The sequence below is a fragment of the Delphinapterus leucas genome, chromosome 1 (assembly GCF_059928025.1).
Source record: "Delphinapterus leucas isolate spDelLeu-1000000601 "Yukka" chromosome 1, BTC_Dleu_Yukka2, whole genome shotgun sequence".
In the NCBI taxonomy this organism is placed as follows: domain Eukaryota; kingdom Metazoa; phylum Chordata; class Mammalia; order Artiodactyla; family Monodontidae; genus Delphinapterus; species Delphinapterus leucas.
In genome coordinates this window covers 178,761,034-178,788,892 of record NC_143129.1, presented here as the reverse complement: position 1 = coordinate 178,788,892, position 27,859 = coordinate 178,761,034, and the positions used below count along the sequence as shown (strand labels likewise).

At 48.6% G+C, this 27,859-nt stretch overlaps 1 protein-coding gene across 1 annotated transcript; it reads right to left on the bottom strand.

Annotated features, from left to right (window-relative positions):
- Positions 1-99: 99 nt before the first annotated feature.
- On the bottom strand, positions 100-27,226 carry CASP9 (caspase 9). The gene is made up of 9 exons (XM_022598406.3): positions 27,010-27,226; positions 22,889-23,285; positions 12,504-12,538; positions 11,405-11,581; positions 10,894-10,983; positions 9,570-9,717; positions 4,633-4,812; positions 3,891-4,000; positions 100-2,358 (listed from the first exon to the last, which is right to left on the bottom strand). Exons 1-9 carry the CDS (start codon positions 27,139-27,141, stop codon positions 2,269-2,271), a joined length of 1,359 nt encoding a protein of 452 aa, XP_022454114.2. The 5' UTR covers positions 27,142-27,226; the 3' UTR covers positions 100-2,268.
- Between the last annotated feature and the right edge of the window lie 633 nt (positions 27,227-27,859).

The following is a 27,859-nucleotide window of genomic DNA, read 5'->3' as shown; positions in this document are numbered from 1 at the left end:
GACGAGCCAAGGTCAGGGGCTGGGAAGCGATAGGAGACAGGTGGCCAAGGGCATTCATCCTTTGAACAGGTGTTCGCTGAATGACAGCAGTACATGAACTTTTAGCATTCACCAGCTGTGCTTTTATTTTTAGTTTAGGAGGTAATACACACTCTCGGCAAAAAGATTAAAAGCATAGCAAGTGTATTAAAAGTATATCAAGGAAAAAAGCAGACATCCCCCTTGTATGACATCTGCAGTTCTACCCCCCCAGAGATAATCATAGCCAATGGCTTGGTGTGTGGTCTTCTGGATTTATTTCGGTGCATCTATAAAATATCTATATATGTACATATAAACATACTGTCTTCTAACCAAAAATAGGATTTGACTCTCCATTACTGCTCTGCAGCTTAGTCGTTTCACTTAACACCATATCATATTATACATGTGAGCCCATATATCTATGTCATTCTTTTGAACAGCTAAATAAAATTCCACAGTATGAATATAATGAATGACGCTTTCATCTGTTTCCTATTTTCCACTCTCACATGGCTGCAGTGAACATCCTTGGACGTATATCCTTGCACACTGATGAGAGCATCTATGCTACAGAGATCCCGCAGCGTCACTGGATCACGGAGTCGGCATGTTAGGATGTTCAGTCGGTGCCAAACCGCCTCTGAAAACGGGTTACAGCCCCACTCCCAGCACGTGATGGTGCCTTGACAACAGCAGGGATTGTTACCAATTTAGGGGCTCTCAAACCTTTTGAGAAACAAACGAAATCTACAAACATGCCCGTCCATACGTTCGGCGTATAATTTTTTAAGAGTTCCCAGGCCCCCCGCCCTGAAGTCCAAACTGAACTCCAGGCTAAGACTCCTTTTTACAGGAAGCCCCAACAGGTCAGTGTAAAGCTGTGAGGACATCTTTTCTCTGGAGCATCATTAGAGCCCCTAGGGAGAGCTGCTTCAACGCGGGCCGCCTGATTCACACGGGCAGCGCGGAGCCGGGAGGGAGAAAGCCGGGAACCTGCAAGCAAGGCTCTGCTCTGCTGGGTTAACCGGATTATTTTCTTGTGTGTGTCCTGCAGGTGATTGAAAATAACTAACCACCAGAAGTCCCCGGGACTGTTTCGGACTTGGAAAGGTCACAGGAGGAAAATAATAATAAAGTGACAACTACATGAATCACATCTTTGGTGAGAGTCTTATTAGCAAATCGTCCTCATATCTAGGGCCCTGAAAGCAAGAAACAGGCTGGGGTCGAGGCAGCTTAAAGGCCTTGGCGGCGGGGGTAAGGGTGCGGGTCCTGCAGCCAGGAAGGCACCTGGAGGGACGGGATGGACTCAAGAAGACCTGGGCCTGGCCAGTTCTCTCCACTGGTTAATTGTGTTCCCTGGACAGGTGACTTAACCTCCCTGAACACACGGCTCCCACCCCAGTCACCTTCCTGTGATGGGGTAGGGGGGAAAGTCCAAAGAAATAAGAGCTGGGGAAATGTTTCCCAAAATTCCGAAGTCCCCTTTATATAAGGAAGAATAAAGAGTTAGAGCAAAATGAGGGGGGGCAATAGGTGAAAGAGAGTCCATATTCACCTAAGGTTTTGTTTTGTTTCGTTCTTAAGAACACTGCAATATAGACAAAACTTGATAATTTTTGAAACTTCATTTAGGATTCACAGATTCTAACTCTTCAGACTCTAGCAGCCCCAAACTGCTGACCTAAAAGAGATGCTGGTCTGTTTGTCACCAAAATGTCCTGTAGCTCAGTGGTTCTCCAGCGGGGGCCCACCAGGGAGATTTGGCAACGTCTGAAGACAGTTTTTGTTGTCACGACTCGGGGAAGGGGTGCTGCTCGCATCTAGTGGGGAGAGGCCAGGGATGCTGCTAAACATCCCACAGTGCACAGGACGGCCCCACAACTAAGGATTCTCTGGCCCCAAATGTCAGCTGTGCTGAGGTTGAGAAGCCCTGATGTGGAGAAAACACAGGGGTCACAGGCCACAGCCACTAGGCAGGAACGGGCCACTGGCGAAGAGCCCTGTGGTGTCCACGGCGTTCTGCTCTCCTTCCTCCATCGCCGGTCATTTGGCTCCAGTTTGAAAGCTGCTAGGAGCCTGTCAGCAGCCCGGGCGGGGAAAGAGCAGACCTCTACAGGCTACAGAATCCTTCAATGGGTGTCAGCCACAGTTGTAGGAAAGTCCAGGCCTCAGCCACCACCAGGGCTGGAGCAGGAAGGTTTGGGGGTGAAAGGTAAGGCAGGGTGAGAGGCCCCAGCCTCATTACATTTTAAAGAAAAGTTTTTTCCGGAGGAAATTAAAACAGCCAGGAATCTGTTTGTAAACTCCTTTCACTGAAACAGCATTAGCAACCTGTGAAAACACGACCACAGGGAGGCCTATGAGTTCTCTTGACTGAAGTAAGAATTCCAAAGAAGGGCTGGGGGAGCGTCCACCAAGTCAGAATTTTATTTTATTTATTTTTATTTATTTATTTGGCTGCGCAGGTCTTAATTGTGGAATGCAGGATGTAGGTCCCTGACCAGTGATCGAACCCGGGCCCACTGCATTGGGAGCACGGAGTCTTAACCATTGGACCACCAGGGAAGTCCCCACTGAGTCAGAACTTTAAAAACAACTCTAGGGACCTCCCTGGTGGCGCAGTGGTTAAGAATCCACCTGCCAATGCAGAGGACATGAGTTCGATCCCTCGTCCAGGAAGATCCCACATGCCGCGGAGCAACTAAGCCCGTGTACCATAGCTACTGAGCCTGTGCTCTAGAGCCCATGCGCCACAACTACTGAGCCCACGTGCCGCAACTACTGAAGCCCACACACCTAGAGCCCATGCTCCGCGACAAGAGAAGCCACCGCAATGAGAAGCCCGCGCACCGCAATGAAGAGTAGCCCCCGCTCACCACAACTAGAGAAAGCCGGGTGTGGCAACAAAGACCCAATGCAGCCATAAGTTAATTAATTAAGTAATTAAAAAAAAAAAAACTCTAGCTGCAGCCTCCTTGAGTGTGTGTATGTGTGTGTGTGTGTGTGCATGCGCGCGCTGGGCGGGGGGGGGGATGGGGGAGGGGTTAGAGAACAAGCATCTCACCTATAAGTTTAGAAAACTCAAAATTCAGAATTTCAAAACTCAGAAATTCACAAAGTTCAAATCAGACCGAAAGGTTTGCATGAAGGAAAGCTGAGAGAAGAGACTGGGCCCAGGGGCCGAGTGCACTGCTTAGCCCTGATGGGCCCCCAGCTGCCTCTGAGACCTGCTCATCCGTGGCCATGGCTCATGGCGCCCCCTGGAGTCGGGCTGCGTGGTGGCCCTGCACCTGCTTTTCTTCTCACCTCTGCTCAGCAAAGCTCAGAGCCAGAGCCTCCCCAGGAGGAGGTCCCAGCCCTTATAGCTCCTTCTCACGGCACAAAATACCTGAGCAGAGCAGGAGGGGCCCATGCGTGCTCTGAGTAACTGCTCTGAGTGGGGCCCTATCCGGCTGTCATTCCCTGTTTTCACTGCGGCCTTCCAGAAGGGGAGACACTAAAAGGATTCATGATTCTCGAGGGTCAAGAGTAGAAGGCCGTGCAGTGGGGAAAGGGTGCAGGCCCCGCGACCTGCCTTCAGGGCCACGCTCAGGCACTGGGCCATCCCACCCTGGCACTGAGGACTGGCTCCATCAGTGGGCGCACTGAGGTGTCAGCCTGGGACCTCAGAGGCTGGGGAAAGCAGTCTTTTGCATAATGGGCAAATGTCACTGAAGGCAGTAATTTCCCGCATTAGAAGAAGCAAAAGCATCAACTCTCAGGGCAAGCCCGGTGCAGAAGAAACCTCTGGATTGGGCTTGGGGCCCTGCTCAGCCCCACCACCGGCCCTGGGGAGGACACACTAGCCCTCCCACCAGCCTCACCCTGAGCAAGAGTGTCTGAAGGTCCTCGCAGTGAGCCCACTGCTCAAAAATGCTGTCCAGGGTCTCGATGTACCAGGAGCCACTCTTGGTATCCCTCCAGGAGACAAAACCTGCCGAAGGAGAAAGGCTGAACTTCATTGGGCGGCTGCCCCTCCCCACGTATGCAGACGGGCCCACCTCCACACTTTGACTGATGTACACAGCCAGCAGCAGCCCACATCTCTGTGCTCTGTCCCATCGTGATCTTATTTCATCCTCACCACTACCCTGTGACTTTGGTCACGGTTCCCATTTTCCTGACAAGGCAACCAAGGCTCGGAGAAGTCAAGTGACTCTCCCGAGGGATAAGAAAGGAAAGAAACTAACACTTGTCACACCTGCTATGTGCCAGGCACTGTGCTCAGTGGGGGAGCAGCCACCTTGTTAAAATCACCATGACGATCCCTAAGGTACAATGAATATACCCATTTTAAAGATGAGAAGACTGAGGCAGGGCCAGGATGAGGGTGAAGCGAGTGAGGCACACCAACGCAAGAATGCATGCTTCCTTACATTTTGCATTCTAGGCACCTTGACTGCCACGCCCTGAGCTGAGGCTCAGAGAGGTGAAGTAACTTACTCAGGGTCACGAGAGGCAGAACGAAGTCTCACACGCAGGTCTTTTCTTCACAACACAGCTGCTTCTAGGGCAGATGGGGGGACCTGCTGGCTGGAAGGACAAGCTCTCACACGATCCACTCACCTGGGAAGGTGGAGTAGGACACCAAGATGTCACTAGGTGTGGGCAAACTAGACACGGCATCCGGCTGGTCGACGGTGACTGGGCCTTCCTGGAACGGGGTAGCATCTGGCTCAGGGTCGCTGTCAGGGGTCCTGTCTTCAGGGGAAGTGGAAGCCACCTCAAACCCCTGGTCTTTCTGCTCTGCAGGAAACAGAAACAGACAACACTTGCCAGTGAAAACACCCAGACCAGAGCTCCCACGTCTTGGTGCCACCAGCCTGAGAGGCCTGGTTTCCTCTCGAGCCAGGGCCCTAGTGCTGGACAAACATGGGCAGGAAACCAAAACAAGAGCTTTACTTTTACTATAACAAGAGTTTTCCACATTCATTAAGTAAAGCTGGAGGTAAGGGCAAGAATGCAGAAATGTTTAAAACAGCTATAAAAATAAGTTACAAGGTATACACCCAAAAGAATGGGAACCAGGTGCTCAAGCAAGAACTTGTGCAGCAACGTTCATTACATTATTCACAACAGGCAAAAGCTAGAAACCACCCACGTGTCCAGGGACAGGTGAATGGATAAACAAAATGTCGTATAAACATCCAATGGAATATTGTTCAGGCTTAGAAAGGAATGAAGTACTGATACAGAAAACAATGTGGATGGGCCTTGAAAACATGCTAAGTGAAAGAAGCCAGACACCAAAGGCCACAGAATATGATCCCATTTATATGAAATATCCAGAAGAGGCGAATCCAGAGAGAAGAAAGCAGATTGGTTGCCAGGGGCTGGGAATGGAGTGACTGCTAACGGGTAAGGAGTTTCTTTTGGGGAAAGATGAAATGTTCTAGAATTAGATGGTGATGATGGTCACACACATTGTGAATGTACTTAATGTCACCGAATTGTACAATTTAAAATAGTTAAAAATGCTAAATTTTATGTCATTAAAAAGTCACACTGGGGGCCTCCCTGCTGGCGCAGTGGTTGAGAGTCCGCCTGCCGATGCAGGGGACACGGGTTCGCGTCCCCGGTCCAGGAAGATCCCACATGCCATGGAGCAGGAGAGCTGGAGGGTTTGTGTGGCTAGATCCACGGTGGGTAATAGCAAGGAGGGAGGGAGGTCACAGTTCACCCAGGGAAGCTGGGGTCCCATCCACAGGGGACAGAGACAGGACAAAGACGGTTCTGGAAACCCCATAATAATAACCCCAACATCTACTGATCGGACTTCCCTGGCGGTCCAGCGGTTAAGACTCCGTGCTTCCACTGCAGGGGGCACGGGTTCGATCCCTGGTCGAGGAACTAAGATCCCATTTGCCGTGCAGCGTGGCCAAAAAATAAATAAATAAATAAAACCTTTAAAAGGAAAAATCTATTGACCTCTCACCGCATACAATTAAAGCTCAGAAAACTCGGTAATTTGTCTGTGATCTCACACCTAATGCGCAGGGGACCAGGACTCTGTGCCTCTCAACTACCCTGCTGCTTCCCAAGCCTGCCAAGGGGGCCTCTTAGATCTGTGAAAGCTGGACTCTGGCATAGCTGTCTCAGGTCACTGCTTCCGGTTGTTTGCTTGGTGGAGATTCTCGAATCTGTCCTAGGGGAAGTCGGACAGGGGAGGGGACCTGAGAGGGGAATCTGGGGCTGCCGCTGGGTCTGCCCGGGGAAGCAGGGTGCAGTGGGGGAGGGAGCGCTTCAGTGGGGGATGCTGTAGGAAGGGCCTAAGGAGATGGGTGGGGGCTGCCTGTGAAAATGGGACGATGGGATCTGAGAGGGGAGGATCGGGGTCAGAGTAAGAAGGGGTCAGACAGGGGATGCTGGCTGTGTCTCCATCCACGTGTCATTCTCCTACAAATCTGCTGGGAAGGCCTCGCCTATGGGTTATGCATTTAAGCCATTGCTTTCTTCTTAAGGAGCCTTATTGATTCAAAACTCCCTACAAGGAAGAATAACATCCCATAAGAATTCACAGTGGGAAGAGGAGCCGTTCCCTCAGCACATAAAATCCACAACCACTGTCGTACATTATTCTTCCTTTCCAGCTTCTCAGCATGATTTCTAAAGTTCTGGAGGGGTCACCCCAAAATTTAGGCCACTCAGCTCTGGCTGAGTTCATCATGCTAACACTGAAGTTTCACACCAAAGTTACTGACTTTGAGGCACGTTCTTCGGTGTTGGTGTCCGCACTACCTCTTAACGAAGGGGCGGATGACATTTAGAAGATTTTTTAATTGATTTAAATTGTAACAACAGTGAATCTTAAAATAGCAACACAAGAGTCACCAAAATCCAGGGCAGACATTCAGAGACCTGTAAACAACATGACACCAGTCACCAGACACCAAACAACAGTCACTGACATTTGGGTATTTCTGTCCTCAGCTGATGGTGGCGCCACCATGTGGCAACAGCGTTAAACACAAGATCCCGCAGCAGGGAGCTAAGCAGAGACTGCCGCTCCAAAAGTGGCACCTTAATCACTGCGTTCCAGCTTTGGAATCCTGCTGTTGTCAATGAATTGTTTGGTTTTGTTTTTAATGGCAGGAGTCCACATTACTTCAAACCATATTTTTATATGGTTCTATTTCAAATTCAGACAATTAGAATGTACATAAGATGCAAGTATACTGTGGGCTTTGTGCCAGGCTGGGGACCCAGCTGCAGGGCGGATGTGATTGGCTCTGCCCTCAGAGAGCTGACCAGGGGACGAGGCCATCTGAATGCAAGGAGAAAGTGCTAAGACAAGGAAAGAACGGGGGCTGCAGGAGCACAACAGCCGGCGTGAACCCTGACTTTCTGCAAGGAAGGAGGTGTTCAGGGAAGCCTTCCTGGAAGCGGTGACAATAAGCTGTAACCAGAAGGATGGATGATTAAGAGGTGGCCAGGAGACAAGGCAGAGGAATGGCACATAGAAAGCCTGAGGAGTAAGCCAGACCCTGGTGTCCTGGGAAGGCTGAGCAGCGCTGGGGTGGGCACAGCATGCCAGGCGGGGGAGGCGAAGAGGTCGGGCCCAGATCAAGGGCCCAGCGGCCCCACTAAGGAGTCCAAAGAGTAACACCACAAAGATCCTCCTTCGCTGCTGAGAATGGACTGTGGGGTGGGTCCTGGTCCAGAAGACCAGTTATCTTCCCCAGAAAGCTGGCACCCCAGCTCACCCTTCAGTCTGTTTTTCCTTGGATTCACAGGAGGAAGAGGGACCACGCACTTCTGAGTAAGAACATCACTTGACCACACATTCAGGATCATAAGAAGAAAGACAAGTTACAAAGGATTTCAACCCAAGAACAGCAGCCTCTCCATCTACCTGTCGTCATCACTCTGACTGCGCTGGTGACAGGGGTGGGGCTCTTATGTGACACTGAGTCCTCTGGGGTCAGCAGGAGGAGGGAGGCCAGTTTTCCAGTTAGGAAAATGAACCAGGCAACGTGTTAAGTGTGTTAAGAGACACACTAGGGCTTCCCTGGTGGTGCAGTGGTTAAGAATCCGCCTGCCAATGCAGGGGATACAGGTTCGGGCCCTGGTCCAGAAAGATCCCACGTGCCGCAGAGCAACTAAAGCCCGTGCACCACAACTACTGTGCCTGAGCTCTAGAGCCTGCGAGCCACAACTACTGAGCCCATGTGCCACAACTACTGAAGCCCGCGTGCCTAGAGCCCGTGCTCCACAACAAGAGAAGCCACCGCAATGAGAAGCCTGCGCACCGCAACAAAGAGTAGCCCCCTCTCGCTGCAACTAGAGAAAGCCCACACACAGCAACAAAGACCCAACGCAGCCAAAAATAAATAAACAAATAAATAATAAATTTATTTTTTTAAAAAAAAGAGCCACACTGATTAGTATGCGAGAGATAGTAACACTAAGAGCTAGGCTCTGTTACTATCCCTATTTGCCAATACTTCTAGAGATTAACTGGCCCGTGGCTGTGCAGGGAGTAGCTAACGCAGGATTTAACCCAGTGTTCTCCATCCCTCGTGGCCAAGTTATAGGCCTGGGTCATGAGAGTGACTTAACACAGTTCCCGTCAAATTATAAGTTCCAGGGGACAGAGACCCCACCTCTGCATCTCTACAGCCTGGTGTATACAGCAGGTGGTCAATAAACTTACTGGATGAATCATATGACCAGAGTCTGCCCTCCTAGACAATCTCTCCCATGACTCCCCTGCCAATATGGAATAGTATGGGACAAATCACCGTGTGCAGAAGAACACGCCTCAGGTGCCCACGTTACAGGTCACTGGTGTGCACACTTGGCATGCAAGCCGACAGCTCTATGGTATAACAATACCCGCTTCTCTGGCAGATCAGACCAAGGGACAAGGAAGTGATATGCCTTTCAGACATCCCTACCCCTACGGGAGATGCCATCATGTCCCATAATCCAGGACACACAATGTTGTTCTCTCTTCCCTCTTCTTTATTTTATAAGAAAACCAGGTAACGTTGAAGTAGGGCTCAGGTTTAAAATCAGGACATATAGCAAAACTACAAACAAATCTAAATAATCCTTAAAAATCACTGAATCCCCAGAACCTAAGCCTTTGGGAATTCCAGTAGTTAATTCAGCAATGGCCTCCCTTTCTCTGCGAAAGGGGGAAGGGAGTCTGGTTGATGGAGGTCAGGGGAATGATGATAAGGAAAATGAAAGAGGTTTTCTCTCTCCTCTGCATTGTTTGTTTTTGCCAAGTCTCTGGGGTTGAAGTGGCCACAGCTGAATGATCCCCTGATGCTATGGCACTGTGAGACGGAAGACGCAAACCTCTAAAGGCTGGACAGAGCTGAAGCTACTCCAGCTAGATGGAGGTGCCACATTCGGAGAGCAGTGACCATGTTTGGGACGCCCCCGCCTGCCTGGATCAACCCCTGGGACATCGAGAGGAGCAATGGAGAAGGAAAGAGGCGGTGGCTGCTTCCCCACTAGACTCACAGGGGCAGGGAGGCTGAGGACTGGCCTACCTCCGCCACAGGCCTGGATGAAGAAGAGCTTGGGCTTCCCTCCCAAGCTGGGGCAGCCAGTTCCATTGAAGATGTTCACAATTCTCTCGACAGACACGGGATATCCATCCATGCCATAAACAGCGCCCGGGAACTGGAGGTGGCTAGCCTAGAAAACCATGAATCCTGGTGACAAACCCAAGAAGTCAGGGTAGGAATCCAACAGCCTGTTCAGAGGCTTTGTGGGGGCCAAGCATTTAGAAGGTCCCACCCAGGGGCACAAGGCTGAGTTACAGCAGGTTGGTTCCGGGCAGCCCCTTGTCCACCTCTACTGCAGGGGTCTGAAACTCACATGCCTATAAGCACCAGATAGCCTAACTCGAGGACACTGGGCAGCTACCTCCAGATCGGCTGCTCTCAAAGTGTGGTCCCTGAAGCAGCAGCATCAACATCACCTGGGAACTTGTAAGACATACAAATTCCTGGGCCCCACCCAGACTTCCTAAATCAGAATCCCTTGCAGTGGGACCAGCAGTCTGGTCCTTCAGGCACCTTTCTTGCAGTGAAACGTTGAGAACTGCTATTCTAGACGAATTCATCTCAAACTTTATGTGCACAGGGATCTCGTTAAGGTGCAGGCTCTGAATGAGGGTCCGCATTCTCGAGAGCTGCCAGGTGATGCCCAGGCTGCCGGTCTAGGAACCACACTGTGAATGAAAGAACCAAACGGGCAGCCCCTGCCCTGCCAAAGGCCAGAGCTTTGCTCCATGAGGATGCTGGCCTGATAAAGTCAGACCTTTGGGGCTTTTCAAGAGAAGCCGGAAATCCTGATATTTGTGCTAAAGTTGCCGGTTTTGAAAACACTGTGCAACCCATAGGGGTTGTTACCTCTGTTCTGTCCAACCCCTCAACTCAAAAGATGGGGAAACTGAGGCCCAGGAAGGGGGAGGGGCGTGGCCACAATGACCCAGCACATTAGTGGCCAAGCCCAGAGTGGGTCCCAGTGTCCCGACTCCCAGCCAGCAGCAAACGGCCCGGAACAACACCAAGCAGGACCGAGGCAGGAACTGGGAGCTCTTATGAGCTGAGCCCAGCTCTGAACAAAATTCAGCCTATCTTTTCCTGCCTCTCCCAGACAGCTTCTCCAAGGGACACCGTGCCACCCAGGAGGAGCATCAACCCCTCAGAGGGCAAATGGCTCCCGAGAAAACAACAAGAGGTGGACAGGGCCCCGCGGCTCTTCCTACAGGGCCAGGGCGTCTTGGACACAGGAAAGGACAGGGCTCTGCACAGCCTCTCAGGGCAGCCTTCCCAGGCACCTGCCCAAGGAGGTGAGGCCGCCTACCTGACAGCCATGAGAGAGGATGACCACCACGCAGCAGTCCAGAGCACTGTGGTCCCGCCGCGCCAGCTCCACCAAAGCCTGGACCATTTGCTACAAGAGAGGGCTGAAGGTGAGCCAGACCACTGACGGATCAGGTCCTTGTCCCGGGCCTGCCCCCTGCTCCCAGGGCCAATAGTGAAGTAATGACAGTCACAGCAATCACAATAGCCACCATCCTTGGGGAAGGGATGCTGGGCTAGGCACTCTTTATTTACTCCTACAATGACCCTAGGAGGTCACCATGGTTCTCGCTGTCGAGACAAAGAAGCTAAGAGTCACACAGGTAGCAGGAGAGCCAGTCCTCAACCCGGGTCTCTGAGTCTGAAGCTTGCGCTGGTAACCACTGAACCATACTGCCTCTCACGGTCCTACAGACCGAAGGGCTCGTCTTGGGGAGTCATTTGTTTCCAGGGTCCCTCGCAGGACACTACCCCGCCCGCCCCCCATCTCTCTCTGTGCACAGGGACCATACCTTGGCAGTCAGGTTACACTTCACGTCCACCATGAAATGCAGCAAGTGGAAGCGTTGCTGCATCCTCTCACAGTCAATACTGGAGCCCGTGCGGGTCCTGAGCCCCGACTCGTGGCAGAAGTTCACATTGTTGATAATGAGGCAGTGTCCACAGGGGTCTGCGTTCAGGACGTATGCCTGCCCAAGCACGGGGACCAACGTAAACCGGGGTCTCGTTGCACTCCTCGGGAGAGAAGGCGACCCCCTGGGTTTCACTCATGGGGTAGACAGTTTAGAGAGATGGGACAGAGCATGCAGTCTGCCTCCCTCTGAAGGAGGGGTCTGGGATCTACACCCAGCATTCCAGACTGCGAAGAAGAGTAGGGTGCGCACTAGCCGTGTGACAGATGAACAGCTAAACTTGGGACCGAAGATTAGCTCCCATCGCAGTATTCAGGGATAGGAGCTGCTAGCTTAGAAATCCAACTCCCCTAGACATTCATCCCAAAAGGACCTAGAGGTTGCCCAGTCCAGGGGAGCACCTGAGAATCGTGTGGTCAGATCTGCTAGCAGACTCTCGCCCAGGCCACCCTCGGAGAGCCTGAGGCCACTTCCCCCAGAGGTTCAACGTTTCCCTAGTAATTCTCTCTCACAGCAGCCTGTTCTTTTTGTTTATGGTACTTAACAGTATTTATACTTATATATTTCTTTGTGTGACTAGCCTCTGCTAGGCTGATGGCTCCATGAGGGCTAGAAACTCGAGGGGTCTGTTCCCAGGAGTCCTAGCACGAAGCCCAGGGCTGACACACAGGAGCCACACGATAAATGCTGTGACTAAGACAGAGACTGACTTGGTCTGGGGTGGCTGCCGCAGCCGATTCTGACGCCCGCCCTCGTTAGATCTAAACTTCACAGACGAGGAAAGAGCAGAGTTAGACCATCTGCCGCAGGAAGAGCTGTACCAGGGCCAGGGTGCTGTAGAAGGCCTGGGACTGGGACCCTCTCTCCAGCTGAGCTGAGCTCCCTGGGCTCCTGACACAGCTGCAGGAAGGATCTGGGAAGTGGAGAGCAGAAGAACCCAAAGCCAACACAACTGGCCCCAAATCACATGAAGACTCACCAAGTCGGCATTTCCCTTGGCTCTGTCCTGAGCACCTGGAGAGAGAGACAGAAGGAAAATTTGAATGTCGGGGTCCAACAGGGGAAGGGCAAGGGACACTGTGAGGACAGCTCCCACAGAAACACAGAGAAGCAGGAACTCAGGAACCCTCAGGAACTGCTGGTGAGAGCCAAGTGGCACAGCCACCTTGGGGAACTGCTTAGAAGTTTCCAATAAAGTTAAACACACACCTACTCTCTGACCAGCAACTCCACTCCCAGGTATATACCCAAGAGAAATGAGCACAATGGGCACAAAAAGACTTGCCCGTGAATGATCACCGAAGACTTATTCATAATCCCCAAACTAGAAACAACCCAAACATCCGTCAACAAGTTGATGGGGGGACTTCCCTAGTGGTCCAGTGGGTAAGACTACATACTACCAATGCAGGGGGCCCGGGTTCAATCCCTGTTCGGGGAAGTAGATACTGCATGCATGCCACAACTAAGAAGTCCACGTGCCGCAACTAAGAAGCCTGTGTGCCACAACTAAAGATCCTGCATGCTGCAACGAAGATCCTGTGTGCCACAACTAAGACCCGGCACAGCCAAAATTAATTAATTAATTAATTAATTAAGATGATTAATGCTGCTGTATGTCACAAATAAAAGTTGTTAAAAGACTAAAAAATAAAAAAAACAAATTGATGGGTAAGCAAACTGTGATACAGCCATACAAAGGGATACCACAGAGCCTAAAAAGGAATGAGTAACATGCCAACACCATGGATAACCGCAAAAACCCAGGCCAAGTAAAAAAAAGCCAGCAGAGTATATATGGTGTGATTCCATTTATGTGAAATTCTAGAACAGAAAGACATAAGGAAGCTCCAGGTCTGCTCCCTCTCTGTGGAATCCATGGAGCCCAGCACACAGTAGGTCCTCAGGAAATAGTTGAAGAATGAATAAATAAGTAAAGATGGTCATTTTTCCTTCAGTATCAAAAGAGTTTTCATTTCAACTAGCAAGAAGTCAACTGGCCACCAGCCTACAAGGTTACAGGACTTTTTCTTTTTTAAACAAATAGAACTCATTGACCATCTCCAAGTCACATTGGAGACTATTCTCATGATCCAACTATGGTGCCATTCATTGCTCAGAGTGGGCCTGGACCTTGTTGGGAACTATTCTTTTGCCAGTTTAAAAGTCATGCCAGGGGCTTCCCTGGTGGCGCAGTGGTTGAGAGTCCATCTGTCGATGCAGGGGACACGGGTTCGTGCCCTGGTCCGGAAAGGTCCCACATGCCGCGGAGCGGCTGGGCCAGTGAGCCATGGCCACTGAGCCTGCGCGTGCGGAGCCTGTGCTCCGCAACGGGAAAGGCCACAACAGTGAGAGGCCCGCGTACCACAAAAAAAAATAATAATAATAAAAAAATAAAAGTCATGCCAGAAATGCATTTACATTCCATCTTTTAAATTGGAAGTGGTTTTACCTAGCCTGAAGACTCCTATTAGGCCACAGACTTAAATCTTTAACAACTGCTCATTTCCAAAATTCCACTGCACCCCAAAAATATACCATTATCTACAACTGAAAAATGTATTCATTTCCTGAATTAGCAGTAATGATCCCTAAAGTGAGAGAGTAACATCATCAAAATGGCAGAATAAGAGTTTTCTACCGCCTTCCTCCTCCCAAAGAACACCAATTTTCACAATCACCCATGGACAAGAGTGCCTTTGTGGAAGTCCAGGAGTCCAGCAGAGAAGTTCCAGTACACGATTGGTGCAAAAATCCAATTATATAGGACACATTGAAGAGTAAAGACTGGAGGAGGTTACACCTTCTTCAAATGCAAAGACAGCGACATAAGACTTTGAAGAACATGAAAAATCAAGGAAACAAGATTCCACCAAAAGAATACAATAGTTTTCCACAGTAACTGACCCCAAAGAAATGGAAATCTATGATTTGCCCAATAAAGAACTCAAAATTGTTTTAAGGAAGCTCAGTGAGCTATAAAAAAAGACAGAAAGACAATTCAACAAAATCAAGAAACCTATACACAAACAAAATGAGGAGTTTAACAGAGAGATGAAAATCTTAAACACATACACACACAAAAACTGTGGCTCAGAAAAATACAATGAATGAAATGAACTATGCAATAGAAAGCATCAACATCAGACGTGACCAAGCAGAAGAAAGAATCTGTATAGAAGACAAGTCATTTGAAATTACCCATTCAGAAGAAAACATAGAAAAAAAATGAAATAGAACGAAGTAAGCCTATGTATGTAAAGCCTGTAGGATATCATTCAAAGAAACAATCTATGCATTATTGGAGTCTCAGAAGGAGAGAGGGACAAAGGGACAGAAAGCTTATTTAAAGAAATAATGGCTTAGAACTTCCCAAATATGGGGAGGGATTTGGAAATCCAAGTTCAAGAAGCTCACAGATCCCCAAACAATTTCAACCCAAAAAGACCTTCTCCAAGACACATTACAATAAAACTGTCTAAAATCAAAGACAGAGAGAGAATTTTAAAAGCAACAAAAGAAAAAAATTCCTCACATACAAGGGAACCACCTTACAGCTATCAGCAGACTTCTCAGCAGAAACCTTGCTGGCAAGAAGAGAATGGGATGATATATACAATGTGCTCAAAGAAAAAAATTGCCTGCCAAGAATACTTTACCCAGCCAAGCTGTCCTTCAGGAATGGAAAGACTTTTCCAGGCAAACAAAAGCTGAGGGAGTTCATCACTGCTAGACCTGCCTTACAAGAAATGCAGAAAGAAACTCTTCAGGCTGAAATGAAAGATGCTAATTAGTAACGTGGAAACACATGAAAATATAGAACACACTGGTACCTACTCAAAATCAGATACTCTAATACTGTGGTGGTGGAGTGTTAATCACTTAACTCTAGTATAAAGGTTAAAGGACAAAAATATTATATATAACTATTGCTATAATAATTTGTTAATGGATACACAATATAAAAGATATAAATTGTGACATCAAAAACATAAAATTGGGATCGACAGATTCAATGCAACCCCTATCAAAATCCCAACAACATTTTTCACAGAAATAGAAAATAATCCTAAAATTTATATGGAACCACAAAAGACCCCAAACAGCTAAAGCAATCTTGAGAAAAAAGAGCAAAGCTGGAGGTATCACATTCCCTGATTTAAAATTATACTACAAAGCTATAGTAATCAAAACAGCATGGTATTGACAGAAAAACACACAGATCAATGGACCAGAACTGAGAGCCCAGAAATAAACCCACATATATATGAACAATTAATTTATGACAAAGGAGCAAAGAACATACAATTGAGAAAGGAGAGTCTCCTCAATAAATAGTGTTGGGAAAACTGGATATTCAAATGCAAAAGAATAAAACTGGACCCCTACCTTACACCATTCACAAAAATCACTCAAAATGGATTAAAGACTTAAATGTGAGACCTGAAACCATAAAACTCCTTGAAGAAAACACAAGACCTTAACACTAGTCTTGGCAACGATTTTTTGGGATATGACACCAAATTACAAGCAACAAAAGCAAAAATCAACAAGCAGAACTACATCAAACTACAAAGCTTCTACACAGCAGAAGAAAAAATCAACAAAATGAAAAGGCAACCTACAAAAGGGGAGAAAATATTTGCAAACCGTATATCTGATAAGGATCGATATCCAAAATATATTAAAAACTCATATAACTCAATAGCAAAAAACCCAAATAATCCAGTTAAAAAATAGGCAGAGGAACTGAATAGACATTTTTCCAAAGAAGACATACAAATGGCCAACAGGTACATGAAAGTTGCTCAACATCACTAATCAGAGAAATGCAAATCAAAACCACAGTGAGATATACCTCATACCTGTTAGAATGGCTATTATTAAAAAGACAAGAGATAACAAATGTTGGCAAGGATGTGGAGAAAAGGGAACCCTTGTGCACTGTTAGTGGAAATGTATATTGGTACAGCCACTATGGAAAACAGTATGGAGGTTCCTCAGAAAATCAAAAATAGTAATAGTATATGATCCAGCAATTCCACTTCTGGGTATATATCCAAAATAAATGAAACCAGGATCTTGAAGAGCTATCTGCACCCTCATGTTCACTGCAGCATTATTCACAATAGGCAAGACATGGAAACAACCCAAGTGTCCACGGAAGGATGAATGGATAAAAAATGTGGTATATATACAATGGAATATTATTAGGCCACAAAAAAGAAGGAAATTCTGCCTCTTGCGATAACATGGATGGACCCTGAGGGCATTATGCTAAATGAAATAAGTCAAACAGAGAAAGACAAATACTATATGATCTCACTTACATGTGGAATCTAAAAAAGCCAAACTCATAGAAACAGAGAGTAGAATAGTGGTGGCTAGCTGGGGAAGTGGGGAAATGTTGGCCAAAGGGTACCAACTTCCAATTTTAAGATGAATACATTCTGAGGATCTAATGTAGAGCATAGTGACTATATATAACAGTACTGTATTACATAGTTGGAAGTTGCTAAGCAAGTAAATCTTAAATGCTCTCATGGCACATACACAAAAAGTGTTAATTATGTGAGTTGATGGATGTGTTAACTAGCCTTATCGTGGTAATCGTTCCATAATATATCCATGTATCAAACCATCACCTTAAGCTTACACAATGTTATATGTCAATTATACCTAAATAAAGCTGGAAATTTTTTTTTTACTTTTTACTTAAAAAAAGGGGGGGCTTCCCTGGCAGTTCAGTGGTTAAGACTCCACGCTTCCACTGCAGGGGGCAGGGGTTCGATCCCTGGTCGGGGAACTAAGATCCTGCGTGCCGCATGGCACGGCCAAAGAAAAAAGTAAAAATTACAAAAATAAAATAGAAATAAATAAAAAATTTTCAAAGGTACACAAAGCAAAATGGTTGCTCTTGAGAGGTCCATAGGCTACAGGGACATGTAGAAGGAGTAAACGGACAAAGGTACCAAAATAAAGAGGTAGGGAAGGCTCGAGGCAGCAGTCACAGCACTAACAAAGGCAGGGAGGGGTACAAGAGCATGGCACGCTTGTGGACCCTCAAGGAGGACGACATGGTCAGATGTACCATGCGTGAAAGCCATTTTTCCCAAAATGACAGCTCCCGTGGGGACAAGAAGCACATATGGACAAGTGTGTGTGCAAAAGAATCAGTCATAGCCTGAGCACTACTGGGCATACGCCCATGTCTCCAGCACAAGGAGAAGGGGGAGCTGAGCACTACTGGGCATACGCCCATGTCTCCAGCACAGGAGAAGGGGGAGCTGAGCACTACTGGGCATACGCCCATGTCTCCAGCACAAGAGAAGGGGGGAGCTGAGCACTACTGGGCATACGCCCATGTCTCCAGCACAAGAGAAGGGGGGAGCTGAGCACTACTGGGCATACGCCCATGTCTCCAGCACAAGAGAAGGGGGGAGCTGAGCACTACTGGGCATACGCCCATGTCTCCAGCACAAGAGAAGGGGGGAGCTGAGCACTACTGGGCATACGCCCATGTCTCCAGCACAGGAGAAGGGGGGAGCTGAGCACTACTGGGCATACGCCCATGTCTCCAGCACAAGAGAAGGGGGGAGCTGAGCACTACTGGGCATACGCCCATGTCTCCAGCACAAGAGAAGGGGGGAGCTGAGCACTACTGGGCATACGCCCATGTCTCCAGCACAAGAGAAGGGGGGAGCTGAGCACTACTGGGCATACGCCCATGTCTCCAGCACAAGGAGAAGGGGGGAAGCACATCCTCTCTGCTGCCCAAGGGAAGGAGGGGTAGATGTCCTAGCGCTGGCCCTTGCCAACTCAGAAATCACAGAAGGAAGCCAACCAGCCTGAGTGCTCGCCCGTGGCAAGGCCCCACGTGAAGTCTTTTCCAAGAATGGCTTCACTGACTCCTCGGAGCAGGCCTTGCAGCTGCGAAGGACTGTCATTTATCCCCAGCTGCCAGAGGGGAACTGGAGACTCAGAGAGCTTGACTGTTAATAGTAGGTGAACACAGTCACCAGCTCCACGGTGAAGGGGCCAGGAGACCAGGTAGGACTAAAAAGCCAACTTTCAAGAAAGTTTTAGCCCAGGTAAGCAGGCCACCATGATGGCCAATTTATGTTTATGTGTCAGCTTGACTGGACTACAGGATGCCCAGATATTTGCTTAAACATTATTTCTGGGTATGTCTGGGAGGATGTTTCTGGATGATATGAGCATTTCAATCTCCAGAATGAGTAAACAGATCACCCTCCCCACGGTGGGTGGGTACCATCCAATCTGTTGAGGGCCTGAATGGAACAAAAAGGTGGAGGAAGGGAGAATTCACTCACTCGCTGCCTGACTTCGAGCTGGTCATGGGTCTTCCGCCCCCAGACTGGAATGTACAGCATCAGCTCTCTGGTTCTCAGGCTTCTGGACTTGGACCACAAATATACCGTGGGCTTTCCTGGGTCTCTAGGAGAGCAGACTGTGGACCTTTCAGCCTCCACAATCACGTGAGCCAACTCCTTATAATAAATCTCTTTATACATCCCTATATCTATATTCTGTTTCTCTGGAGAACCCTGACTCATGCCGCCACCAACAGCTCTCCCAGCCCGCCCCCTGCAAGCGGTCCTGGCTGAGACAAGCAGTGACAAGGCATCATGTCCAAAACTAAGAAAGTTAATTCCATTCTGAAGGAAAAGGCATTTCCCACCGAACATCAAAAGACAAAGCCACCCACTCTGGTAAGTCCCCCAAAGCACTGTATTCAATTTCTTTGAGGCACTAACCACAGCGGTGATTAAAGACCCAGCTATGCAGGCATGGATTGAACGTCTGACCCTCCCATGTGAAGGCATGGACTCTGCAGCTTTGTTTAATGCTGCGTCCCCAACACCAGGCTGATGCCTAGGTCTCAGCAAGTACTCAGTAAATATCTGAGTGAACTAATGAGTAAATGGCACAAAAACAGGAACAAGAAAGAGAATGAGAGAATTAGTTCTTTATGAGGCAGTAGATGGAGTGGATCTGGACTTTGGATCCAGAGTCCCTGGGTTCAAATCCCTACTCTACCACTTACCAGCTGCGTGACATTGGACAAGTTATTCAGTCTCGGGGCCTCTACAGTTCCCATCTGTATTATTGGATAAGAGGAGCAACTACCAACCTCATAGGGCTGCGGTGACGCCTCAGTTCATTAGTACATGTGAGGTACATAAAACCCGACACATCTGACAACTTAATAAAAGTGAGCTTAGCTACGATTATTATTAACACTCATACTCCAGAGCAGTATGTATATACAACCCCAGCACTCTTGACATTTTAAGCCAGATTATTCTTTGTTATGGGCTGTCCTGTGCATTGTAGGATGTTTAGCAGCATCGCTGGCCTCTACGCACTAGAGGCCAGCAGCACTCACCCACCCTCAGTCGTAACAACAAAGTATGTCTCTAGACATTGCCAAATGTCTCTTGTGGGGAGGGGAGATTGCCCCTCCCCCTTGAGAAACCTTGACCTAGAGCACACTTTCCCATATTAACTTATTAAAGGCTCTGAGAAGTCCAGCTGATGGCCCTAAACCTACTCATCCACTGGTATGACTACAGAACTCTTCCTTTGTGGGTCACCATGAAACCTACCTTGGGAAACATTCCTGTGCAGTACTTAGGAGCCTCCAGCCCAGCTCCTAAAAGGGACATCCTTCAGCAGATCATGGGTGGATGGGGCAGTCGCTCTATTAAGCCAGGAGACCAAGGCCCAAGTCCTAGCTCTGACCTTGAACTTGCTTTGTGACTGAGCTGTTCTCAGAGCCCAGCTTCCTCCCCTGTAAATGGGGCATGATAACAGAGGAGCTTGCCCTGTCTACCACTGCACAGGGTTGTTCTGATGACCTGAAAAGCACTGTGTATCAATAGATACATTTTAAAGTGATCTTATTATTGTTATTATCATTTACCCTTCAGATTTAAGCTCCCACTGGGAAAAAATACTCACAACAAACAGGAAATAAAATAACTCACACAAGACCAGGAAGTTTTAAGCCAAGACTGTTGGCCCTAAATGACTCACACTGACATTTCCCTGAACAAGATAGCAACAGTTGGACTTTGTATTTTGCCTCCCTCCCTAATGATAGAATAATAATGCACATGAACAATTCCAGAACTGGTCTTCTTCCCCAGACCCTCAGTATGTATGTTTGTTTCTCTGCGTTAATGAGTCATCCAAAATCATGCAGTTATCCAGCACAGAAAACAGATACCACTTTTTGCCCATCACATAGGAAAAAATGTTAATACTCATTGTTGGCAAGAGTGTGGGAAAATGGTCTCCTTCACTTATGGTTGGTGTGATTATAAAATGGCATGTTTTTGAAGTCCAAGTTGGCAGCATCTATCAGATGGGAACATGTACGCTTTAACCCAGTAATTCCATTTCTAGAAATGTATCCCCAGTCGGAGATAGATGAACATGCAAGGCCACTGCAGAAACAACACAAATGTCCATTAACAGAGGTTGGATAAATGAAATACAGTGCAAAGTACATGTGAGACCATACAGCAGAGCAGACAGTGGGGAAGCCTGGACTGCAGTCCTGTTTCCATATCTCACTAACTACGTGATTTGGGGCTTCCTGGTCTTGTGTGAGTTATTTTATTTCCTGTTTGTTTATATACAGGTGGGGGAACTAAGATCCTGCAAGCCGAGCAACACGGCCAAAAAACATAAACAAAACAAACAAACAAAAAAAACAGTAAATTGGGAAAACTGTAGTACCTACCTTACAAGAGAGTTGGTAAGATTAAATTAAATCATTTATTGAGGGGACTTCCCTGGTGGCGCAGTGGTTAAGAATCCGCCTGCCAATGCAGGCGATACGAGATCAAGCCCTGGTCCAGAAAGATCCCACATGCTGCGAAGCAACTAAGCCCGTGCTCCACAACTACTCAGTCTGCGCTCTAGAGCCCGCGAACCACAACTACTGAGCCCACGTGCCACAACTACTGAAGCCCGCACGCCTAGAGCCCGTGCTCCCCAACACAGGGGAGACATCACAATGAGAAGCCCGAGCACCGCAATGAAGAGTGGTCCCCGCCCGCCGCAACTAGAGAAAGCCCACGTGCAGGAACAAAGACCCAACGCAGCCAAAAATAAATAAATAAATATAATAAATCATTTATTGAGCACTCCAGACAGTGCCTTGCAAAAAGTAAGCACCCAGTAAGGTTAACCATTACTACTATTATTATTATTAGCATCCATGCAATGGCCCACTAGGCATCCATGAAAAAGGATGTGCTGGATCTCCATGTGCTGCCATGGAAACGAAGCCCTAACAAAAAACCACATGTCCATCAACAAGAGATGGTTAAATAAATTGTGGATGATTCAGAATAAGAACTACCTTGTAATGAAAAAGAACTAACTACTGATATGCACAACCACATGAATGAGTTTCACAAACATAATGATAGCAAGAGAATCCAGACTCAAAGTTTACACAGGATTTCATTTATATTGAAGTTCAAGGACAAGCAAAAGGGATCTATGACAATGGAGCTCAGAATAGTGATTCCCTTGGATGGGGTAAGAGTGGGAATAGACTGGAAAGAGGTACAAGAGAGTGTGATAGGACACCAGAATGTTCTATGTCTGTTTTTTGTTTTGTTTTGTTTAAATTCCTTAAGTAGAAAATGCAATTTTTTTAATTTAACTTTATTTTTTTAATACAGCAGGTTCTTATTAGTTATCTATTTTACACATATTAGTGTATATATGTCAATCTCCATCTCCCAATTCATCTCACCACCACAACCCCCCACCACCCCCATAGAATGTTCTATGTCTTCATGATCTGGGGTTTGGTTATCTGTGTGTACACATAGGTAAAAATCACCCAGCTGCACTCTTTGGATTTCTGCATTTTACCGGATGCAGCTTTGTGACCTTGGGTGATGATTTAACTTCCCTGAGCCTCAGTTTCCCGGGCCTTGCAGGGCTGTTGTGAGGGAAGGAGGTAAGGGTATGTACGTTGCTTGCTTGGGGCAGACACTTAACAGGCAGCTGCCTCCCTCCTGCCCCCAGGCCTGGGCTAGTCCACACCACCCACCTGGAACCAAAGGCAAAATCCTAAACAATAGCTTGATCTGGAAATACTGATCAAAACCTCCAACATCCAAAACAGACTTCAACACATGCTTTTCAGAGCAGGGGCTCTCCTGAAGACCTACCAGAACAGTCCACCCATCCCCTACGAGTACTCAGAAAGACAACACCAAAATTAAATTAAACCTCACCCTACCCAGCTGTACCACTGGTCACTCCTCAATGACCGCTCAGTACACCCACCCACCACCCACTCTTGGTACTCACGGATTTCACTGAATCCTCCAGAACCAATGTCCACTGGCTTGGGTGCCTCTGGTCTGAGAACCTCGGGCCTGAGCTTGGCTGGCCAGAGCTCCTCAGGCCCCAGCACCACTGGAGCGAGTTTTCCTTGGCTCGGCCTCGATGGATCCTGCTTCGCCCCTCTCAGCTCCTTTGGTTTGAGGCTCACTGGTCCGAGCACCACAGGCTTGAGGTTCAGGGGTCTGATGGCCTCTGGATCCTGCTTTGCTGCTTGTCTGCTGGTTCTCAGTAACGAAGCCAGAGTCTCCTGGCCTGTGTCCTCTAAGCAGGAGATGAACAAAGGAAGGGCCTGACTCCCTCGGGTCTCTAGATCTGTGATCAGCTGCCTGGCCTGATCTCGCCGAGACCCAGAGCCTGCCCGCTGTTTGGAAAGAAAGACATGGCACTATTATCCACGTGCCTTCCTGTGAATCTCACCCTGTCCCCCCATCCCCCATCTACCTAAGTCTAAACAATCAGGCACCTCCGCAAACGTTGAGCCTGTAGTTGCACTGAGCGTGTGCCACCTGCCAGTCTTTATCTCTTCAATCAGTATGTTGGAGGTGTCTGCGGTGTGCCCAGCACCGTGCCAAGTGCTGAAAATGCAGCAGCAAAGCGTCGCAGTCTTCAGGGACCAAACGTCTAGCGGGGGATGTGAACAGACACATCAACGACACAGCAAAGAGAGAAGTGACAGAAGGGAAAGCACATGGGGCTGGAAGGGTACAGGGGCACTCAGCTCAGCCTTGGGGCGTCAGGGAAGCCTCCAGGAGGGGCTATCTTAGCTGAGACCCCAGGGAACATTAGGAAGTGAGTAGTGAATTCAGGGAAATGAGAGACATAAGGGGGGAGACAAAGTGAGAGAGGAGACCTTTGCACTGTTGAGTCAAGAAAGCTGTGGAAGCCACTGAAGAGTTTTAAGAAGGGAGTAACGGGGACTTCCCTGGTAGGCCAGTGGCTAAGGCTCTGCGCTCCCAATGAAGGGGGCCCAGGTTCGATCTCTGGTCAGGGAACTAGATCCCGCATGCCGCAACTAGGAGTTCGCATGCCGCAATTAAAAGTTCCCGCAAGCTGCAACGAAGATCCCGAGTGATGAAACTAAGACCCGGCGCAGCCAAATAAATAAACAAATAAAAAGAAGGGAGTGACAGAGTCAGATGCCTTTTAAAAAATCATCCTGGGACTTCCCTGGTGGCACAGTGGTTAAGAATCCACCTGCCCATGCAGGGGACACGGGTTCAATCCCTGGTCCGGGAAGATCCCACATGCCGCGGAGCAACTAAGCCCAAGTGCCACAACTACTGAGCCTGCGCTCTAGAGTCCACGAGCAACAACTACTGAGCCCGCGTGCCACAACTACTGAAGCCCGCATGCATAGAGCCCGTGCTCCGCAACGAGAGAAGCCACCACAATGAGAAACCCGTGCACTGCAATGAAGAGTAGCCCCCACTCGCCGCAACTAGAGAAAGCCCGTGCCCAGCAACAAAGACCTGTCACAGACAAAAATAAATAAATAAATTTATTTTAAAATTAAAAATAAATAAATAATAAAAATTTAAAAATCATCCTGGGGGTAGGGTGGACAATGGCAGGGAGTGGGCCATAGCCAAGTCAGGTGGTGGCAGAGACTTTGCAGCTGGAATGGAGAAAAGCGAGAGGACATACCAGAGAAATAAGGAGCGGAAATTGACAAGACTTGGGCATTGATCGGGTGGACTGTGAAGTTGCAGGAATGGTCCAGGTTGACAGGTGTCAGGATGGTTGTACCAGACAACGAGATGGGGATCAGGTTATGTGCTGGTTGTCCTTTGAGGCCCAGCTCTGGGCAAGTTCCACAGGGATAAGACATCACCCTGTCCTCAAATATCCTACAGCACCGTGGTCCAAGAGAACTTTCCAGGATAATGGAAATGTTATCTGTGCTGTCCAATATGGCAGCCATCAGCCACACGTGGCTACTGAGAACTTGGGTCATATGACTGAGGAGCTGCATTTTTTGTTCAGTTTTAATTACTTCATATTTACATTGAAATAGCCACATGTGGTTAATGGCTCCTATATTGAATAGCACAGACCTATACTATCATTGAGAAGGTAATTCTCATTAGCAAAATTAGCTGCATGCTTACTTCTCTGCAAGTAAATCGTGGTGTTTTGGTTTCTCTCAACATTTACTGAACACTCACAGACACTGTGTTAAATGCATCATTTCATTTAGTCCTCCTCAACAAACTTAAGGGGTTAAATTACAATTATCCCCACCTTATGGATGAGAGAAACTGAGTCTAAGAAAGGTGCTGCAACTTGCTAATATGTAACAAAGCCAGATGACAGCCCAGATCCATGTGGTTCCACCATACTAGGGGTGGCAAAATGGTGGCCCATTGTTCATAAGACATTCTTTAAAAATTCTAAATTTGTTGCTAACATTTTTTTTATTTTGGAGTATAGTTGATTAACAATATTGTGTTAGTTTCAGGTATACAGCAAGGTGATTCTGCTATACACATACAAGTATCTATTCTTTTTCAAATTCTTTTCCCCTTTAGGTTATTACAGAATATTGAGAAGAGCTCCCTGTGCTATTTTTGCTAACATTTAAAATCAGGGAACTCGACATTGAAATCAAGATTTCCAGCTTCTCGGGAATTCCCTGGTGGTCCAGTGGTTAAGACTCTGCGCTTTCACTGCCAAGGGCCTGGGTTTGATCCCTGATCAGGGAACTAAGATTCCACAAGCCACACAGCGCAGCCAAAAAAAACCCTAACCTGGCAACACTGGGCCAACATTCTGGTATAACCATACTCATCTGGAGCTGTGGGGCAGGGCAGAGACTGCCTGCTCTAGTGCCCACCCATTGGGCCTCCAATGACATTCGAGTTTATGACTCCTGTGAATGTACCTGATGGCAAGGGTATGGCCTCAAATCACTTCCACTCCTCAGTACACAGCAGATGCTCATAAGACTTCTTGTAATATTATTATTCATTGGCAATTTTCCATATGATATTTATCCTATTAAAGACTTCCTCACTGGATCAGGCCAAGTTCCTGGATGATGCAGAAACTGGCCTGCAAGCAGCCCACAGGGCACTGTGCAAGGGCCTCTAGGAAGCCACACATTCCCACTGTATCTTGTGGTAAAAAATACCTCCTGTGGGCTTCCCTGGTGGCGCAGTGGTTGAGAGTCCGCCTGCCCATGCAGGGGACACGGGTTCGTGCCCCGGTCCGGGAAGATCCCACATGCCGCAGAGCGGCTGGGCCCGTGAGCCATGGCCGCTGAGCCTGCGCGTCCGGAGCCTGTGCTCCGCAACGGGAGAGGCCACAACAGTGAGAGGCCCGCGTCCCGCAAAAAACAAAACAAAACAAAACAATACAAAAACCTCCTGTTCCCTCCTGACCTCACAGGCCTGTAGGGAGAGTCAAATAAGCCAAAGACATGACAGTGCTTTTAAAGAGAACCTCAAATGTTTGACTTTATTATTCTCTTCATTACCTGCAGTAGGCCCCGCATCTCCAAACCCCTTACAAAACATAATCGTAACTCATGAGGGGCTGGCCAAGGAGGACAGGGCACAGCCAGCTACCATATGATGTGCCTCACTCTGTGCCTGAAACTTTACTGTTTCACACCCGTTATCTCTTTTAGCCCTCAGGACAATACTGCTGTTGTCCCCACTTCGCGGCCCAGGACACTGCAGATCGAAGAGGATACAGCGTCAGGCAGTCTGACCGCCCAAATGGGTTTCCTGAACCTCCACGTTAGAAGAGGAAAAAACAGTACACCGCCGCATCAGCTGACGGTGTACTCTGATGGAATCGCTTTAGCAAACCCTCGAAAAGGCGTTTGGGGTTGTCTGGTTCCTCTAGGCAATTTAGTGGGCTCGACGCCCTGCGGGAAAACGGGGTTCCCTGACAATGGTTCCCCAAAGGGAGCGGGTACTGCGTGGCACAGACGCGAGAGGAGAGGGCGGGAGCTCGGCCATTAAGTCACGGTGTGGCTTCAGCAACCCTCTCCGCGCGGCCTCGCTGTCCCCATCTGTGACCTGAAGTGTTCGCGGCGCGGGAAGATGGGGGCGCCGGCTGGTGGGGGGGGTGGGCCGCACCTGGATGTCCTCGATCATGTCGGGGGTGAAGAGCTCGCGATTCAACAGAGCGTCCCAGAGCGCGGCCACCTGCAGCTCGCCGACCAGCCGCACCCGGGACTGCCGCAGGAGCCGCCGGTCGGCCTCGTTCATGTCGGGCAGACGGCAAAGGTCCCGACCGCCTCTGACCGCTTCCGGGTTTCGGCCGCCGAGCCCCGCCCTCTCCTCAGGACCTGCCCGGGGACCTGCCACCGCGTTCCGCCCCGCCCCCATCTCCCCACGCCCCCGGGTCCCGCCCCCAGGCACCGCCCTCGAAACCCACCCCAGCGTTACTGCACCGCCCCCCGGCCCCGCCACCTCACTACCTCTAGCCCATCGGCTCCGGCCCCGCGCCCTGCCACGCCCGCAGGGTGCGACCCGCCCCCAGGGCACACCCGCGCAGCTCCGTCAAGGGCCCCTGCGGGAATTCATTACCCCTTCGCTTTCGCAGACTCGGAGTGGGTTACTCTTCTAGTAAGAGACGGTCATGCCTGGAGCGATGGTCTGTCCCGCCCCATTCGACCCTCTCCTGGGCATGATTCCCCTCTAGCCCCCTGCCCTGCCCCCAATGAAACCATAAGTCTCCGCCCCGTGCCCAGATATCCTGATTTACTTTGCCAAACTTGTCTCATGCAACCAAGTCCACCTTACAGGTCTCCCATTCCCCTCTTCCCTCCCTCCCACCCTAGCACCTCCCACAAAGAAAAAAACCGGCAGAAATCATGTCCTCTGATCAGTTTGTACGGCTCATTTCCTCATTTCAAAATTTGCTCCTATGTCAACTATATTTCAATTAAAAAAAACATTGTGCTAGCCACTTTACATTGTATTA

Coding starts and splice junctions, on each gene's coding strand:
- CASP9 (XM_022598406.3), bottom strand. CDS start 27,141: ATGAACGAGGCCGACCGGCGGCTCCTGCGGCAGTCCCGGGTGCGGCTG. Junction 10,984..11,404: donor AGTGTAACCTGACTGCCAAG/GTATGGTCCCTG, acceptor CCTCTCTTGTAG/CAAATGGTCCAGGCTTTGGT. Junction 9,718..10,893: donor TCCTCTCTCATGGCTGTCAG/GTAGGCGGCCTC, acceptor ATGGTTTTCTAG/GCTAGCCACCTCCAGTTCCC.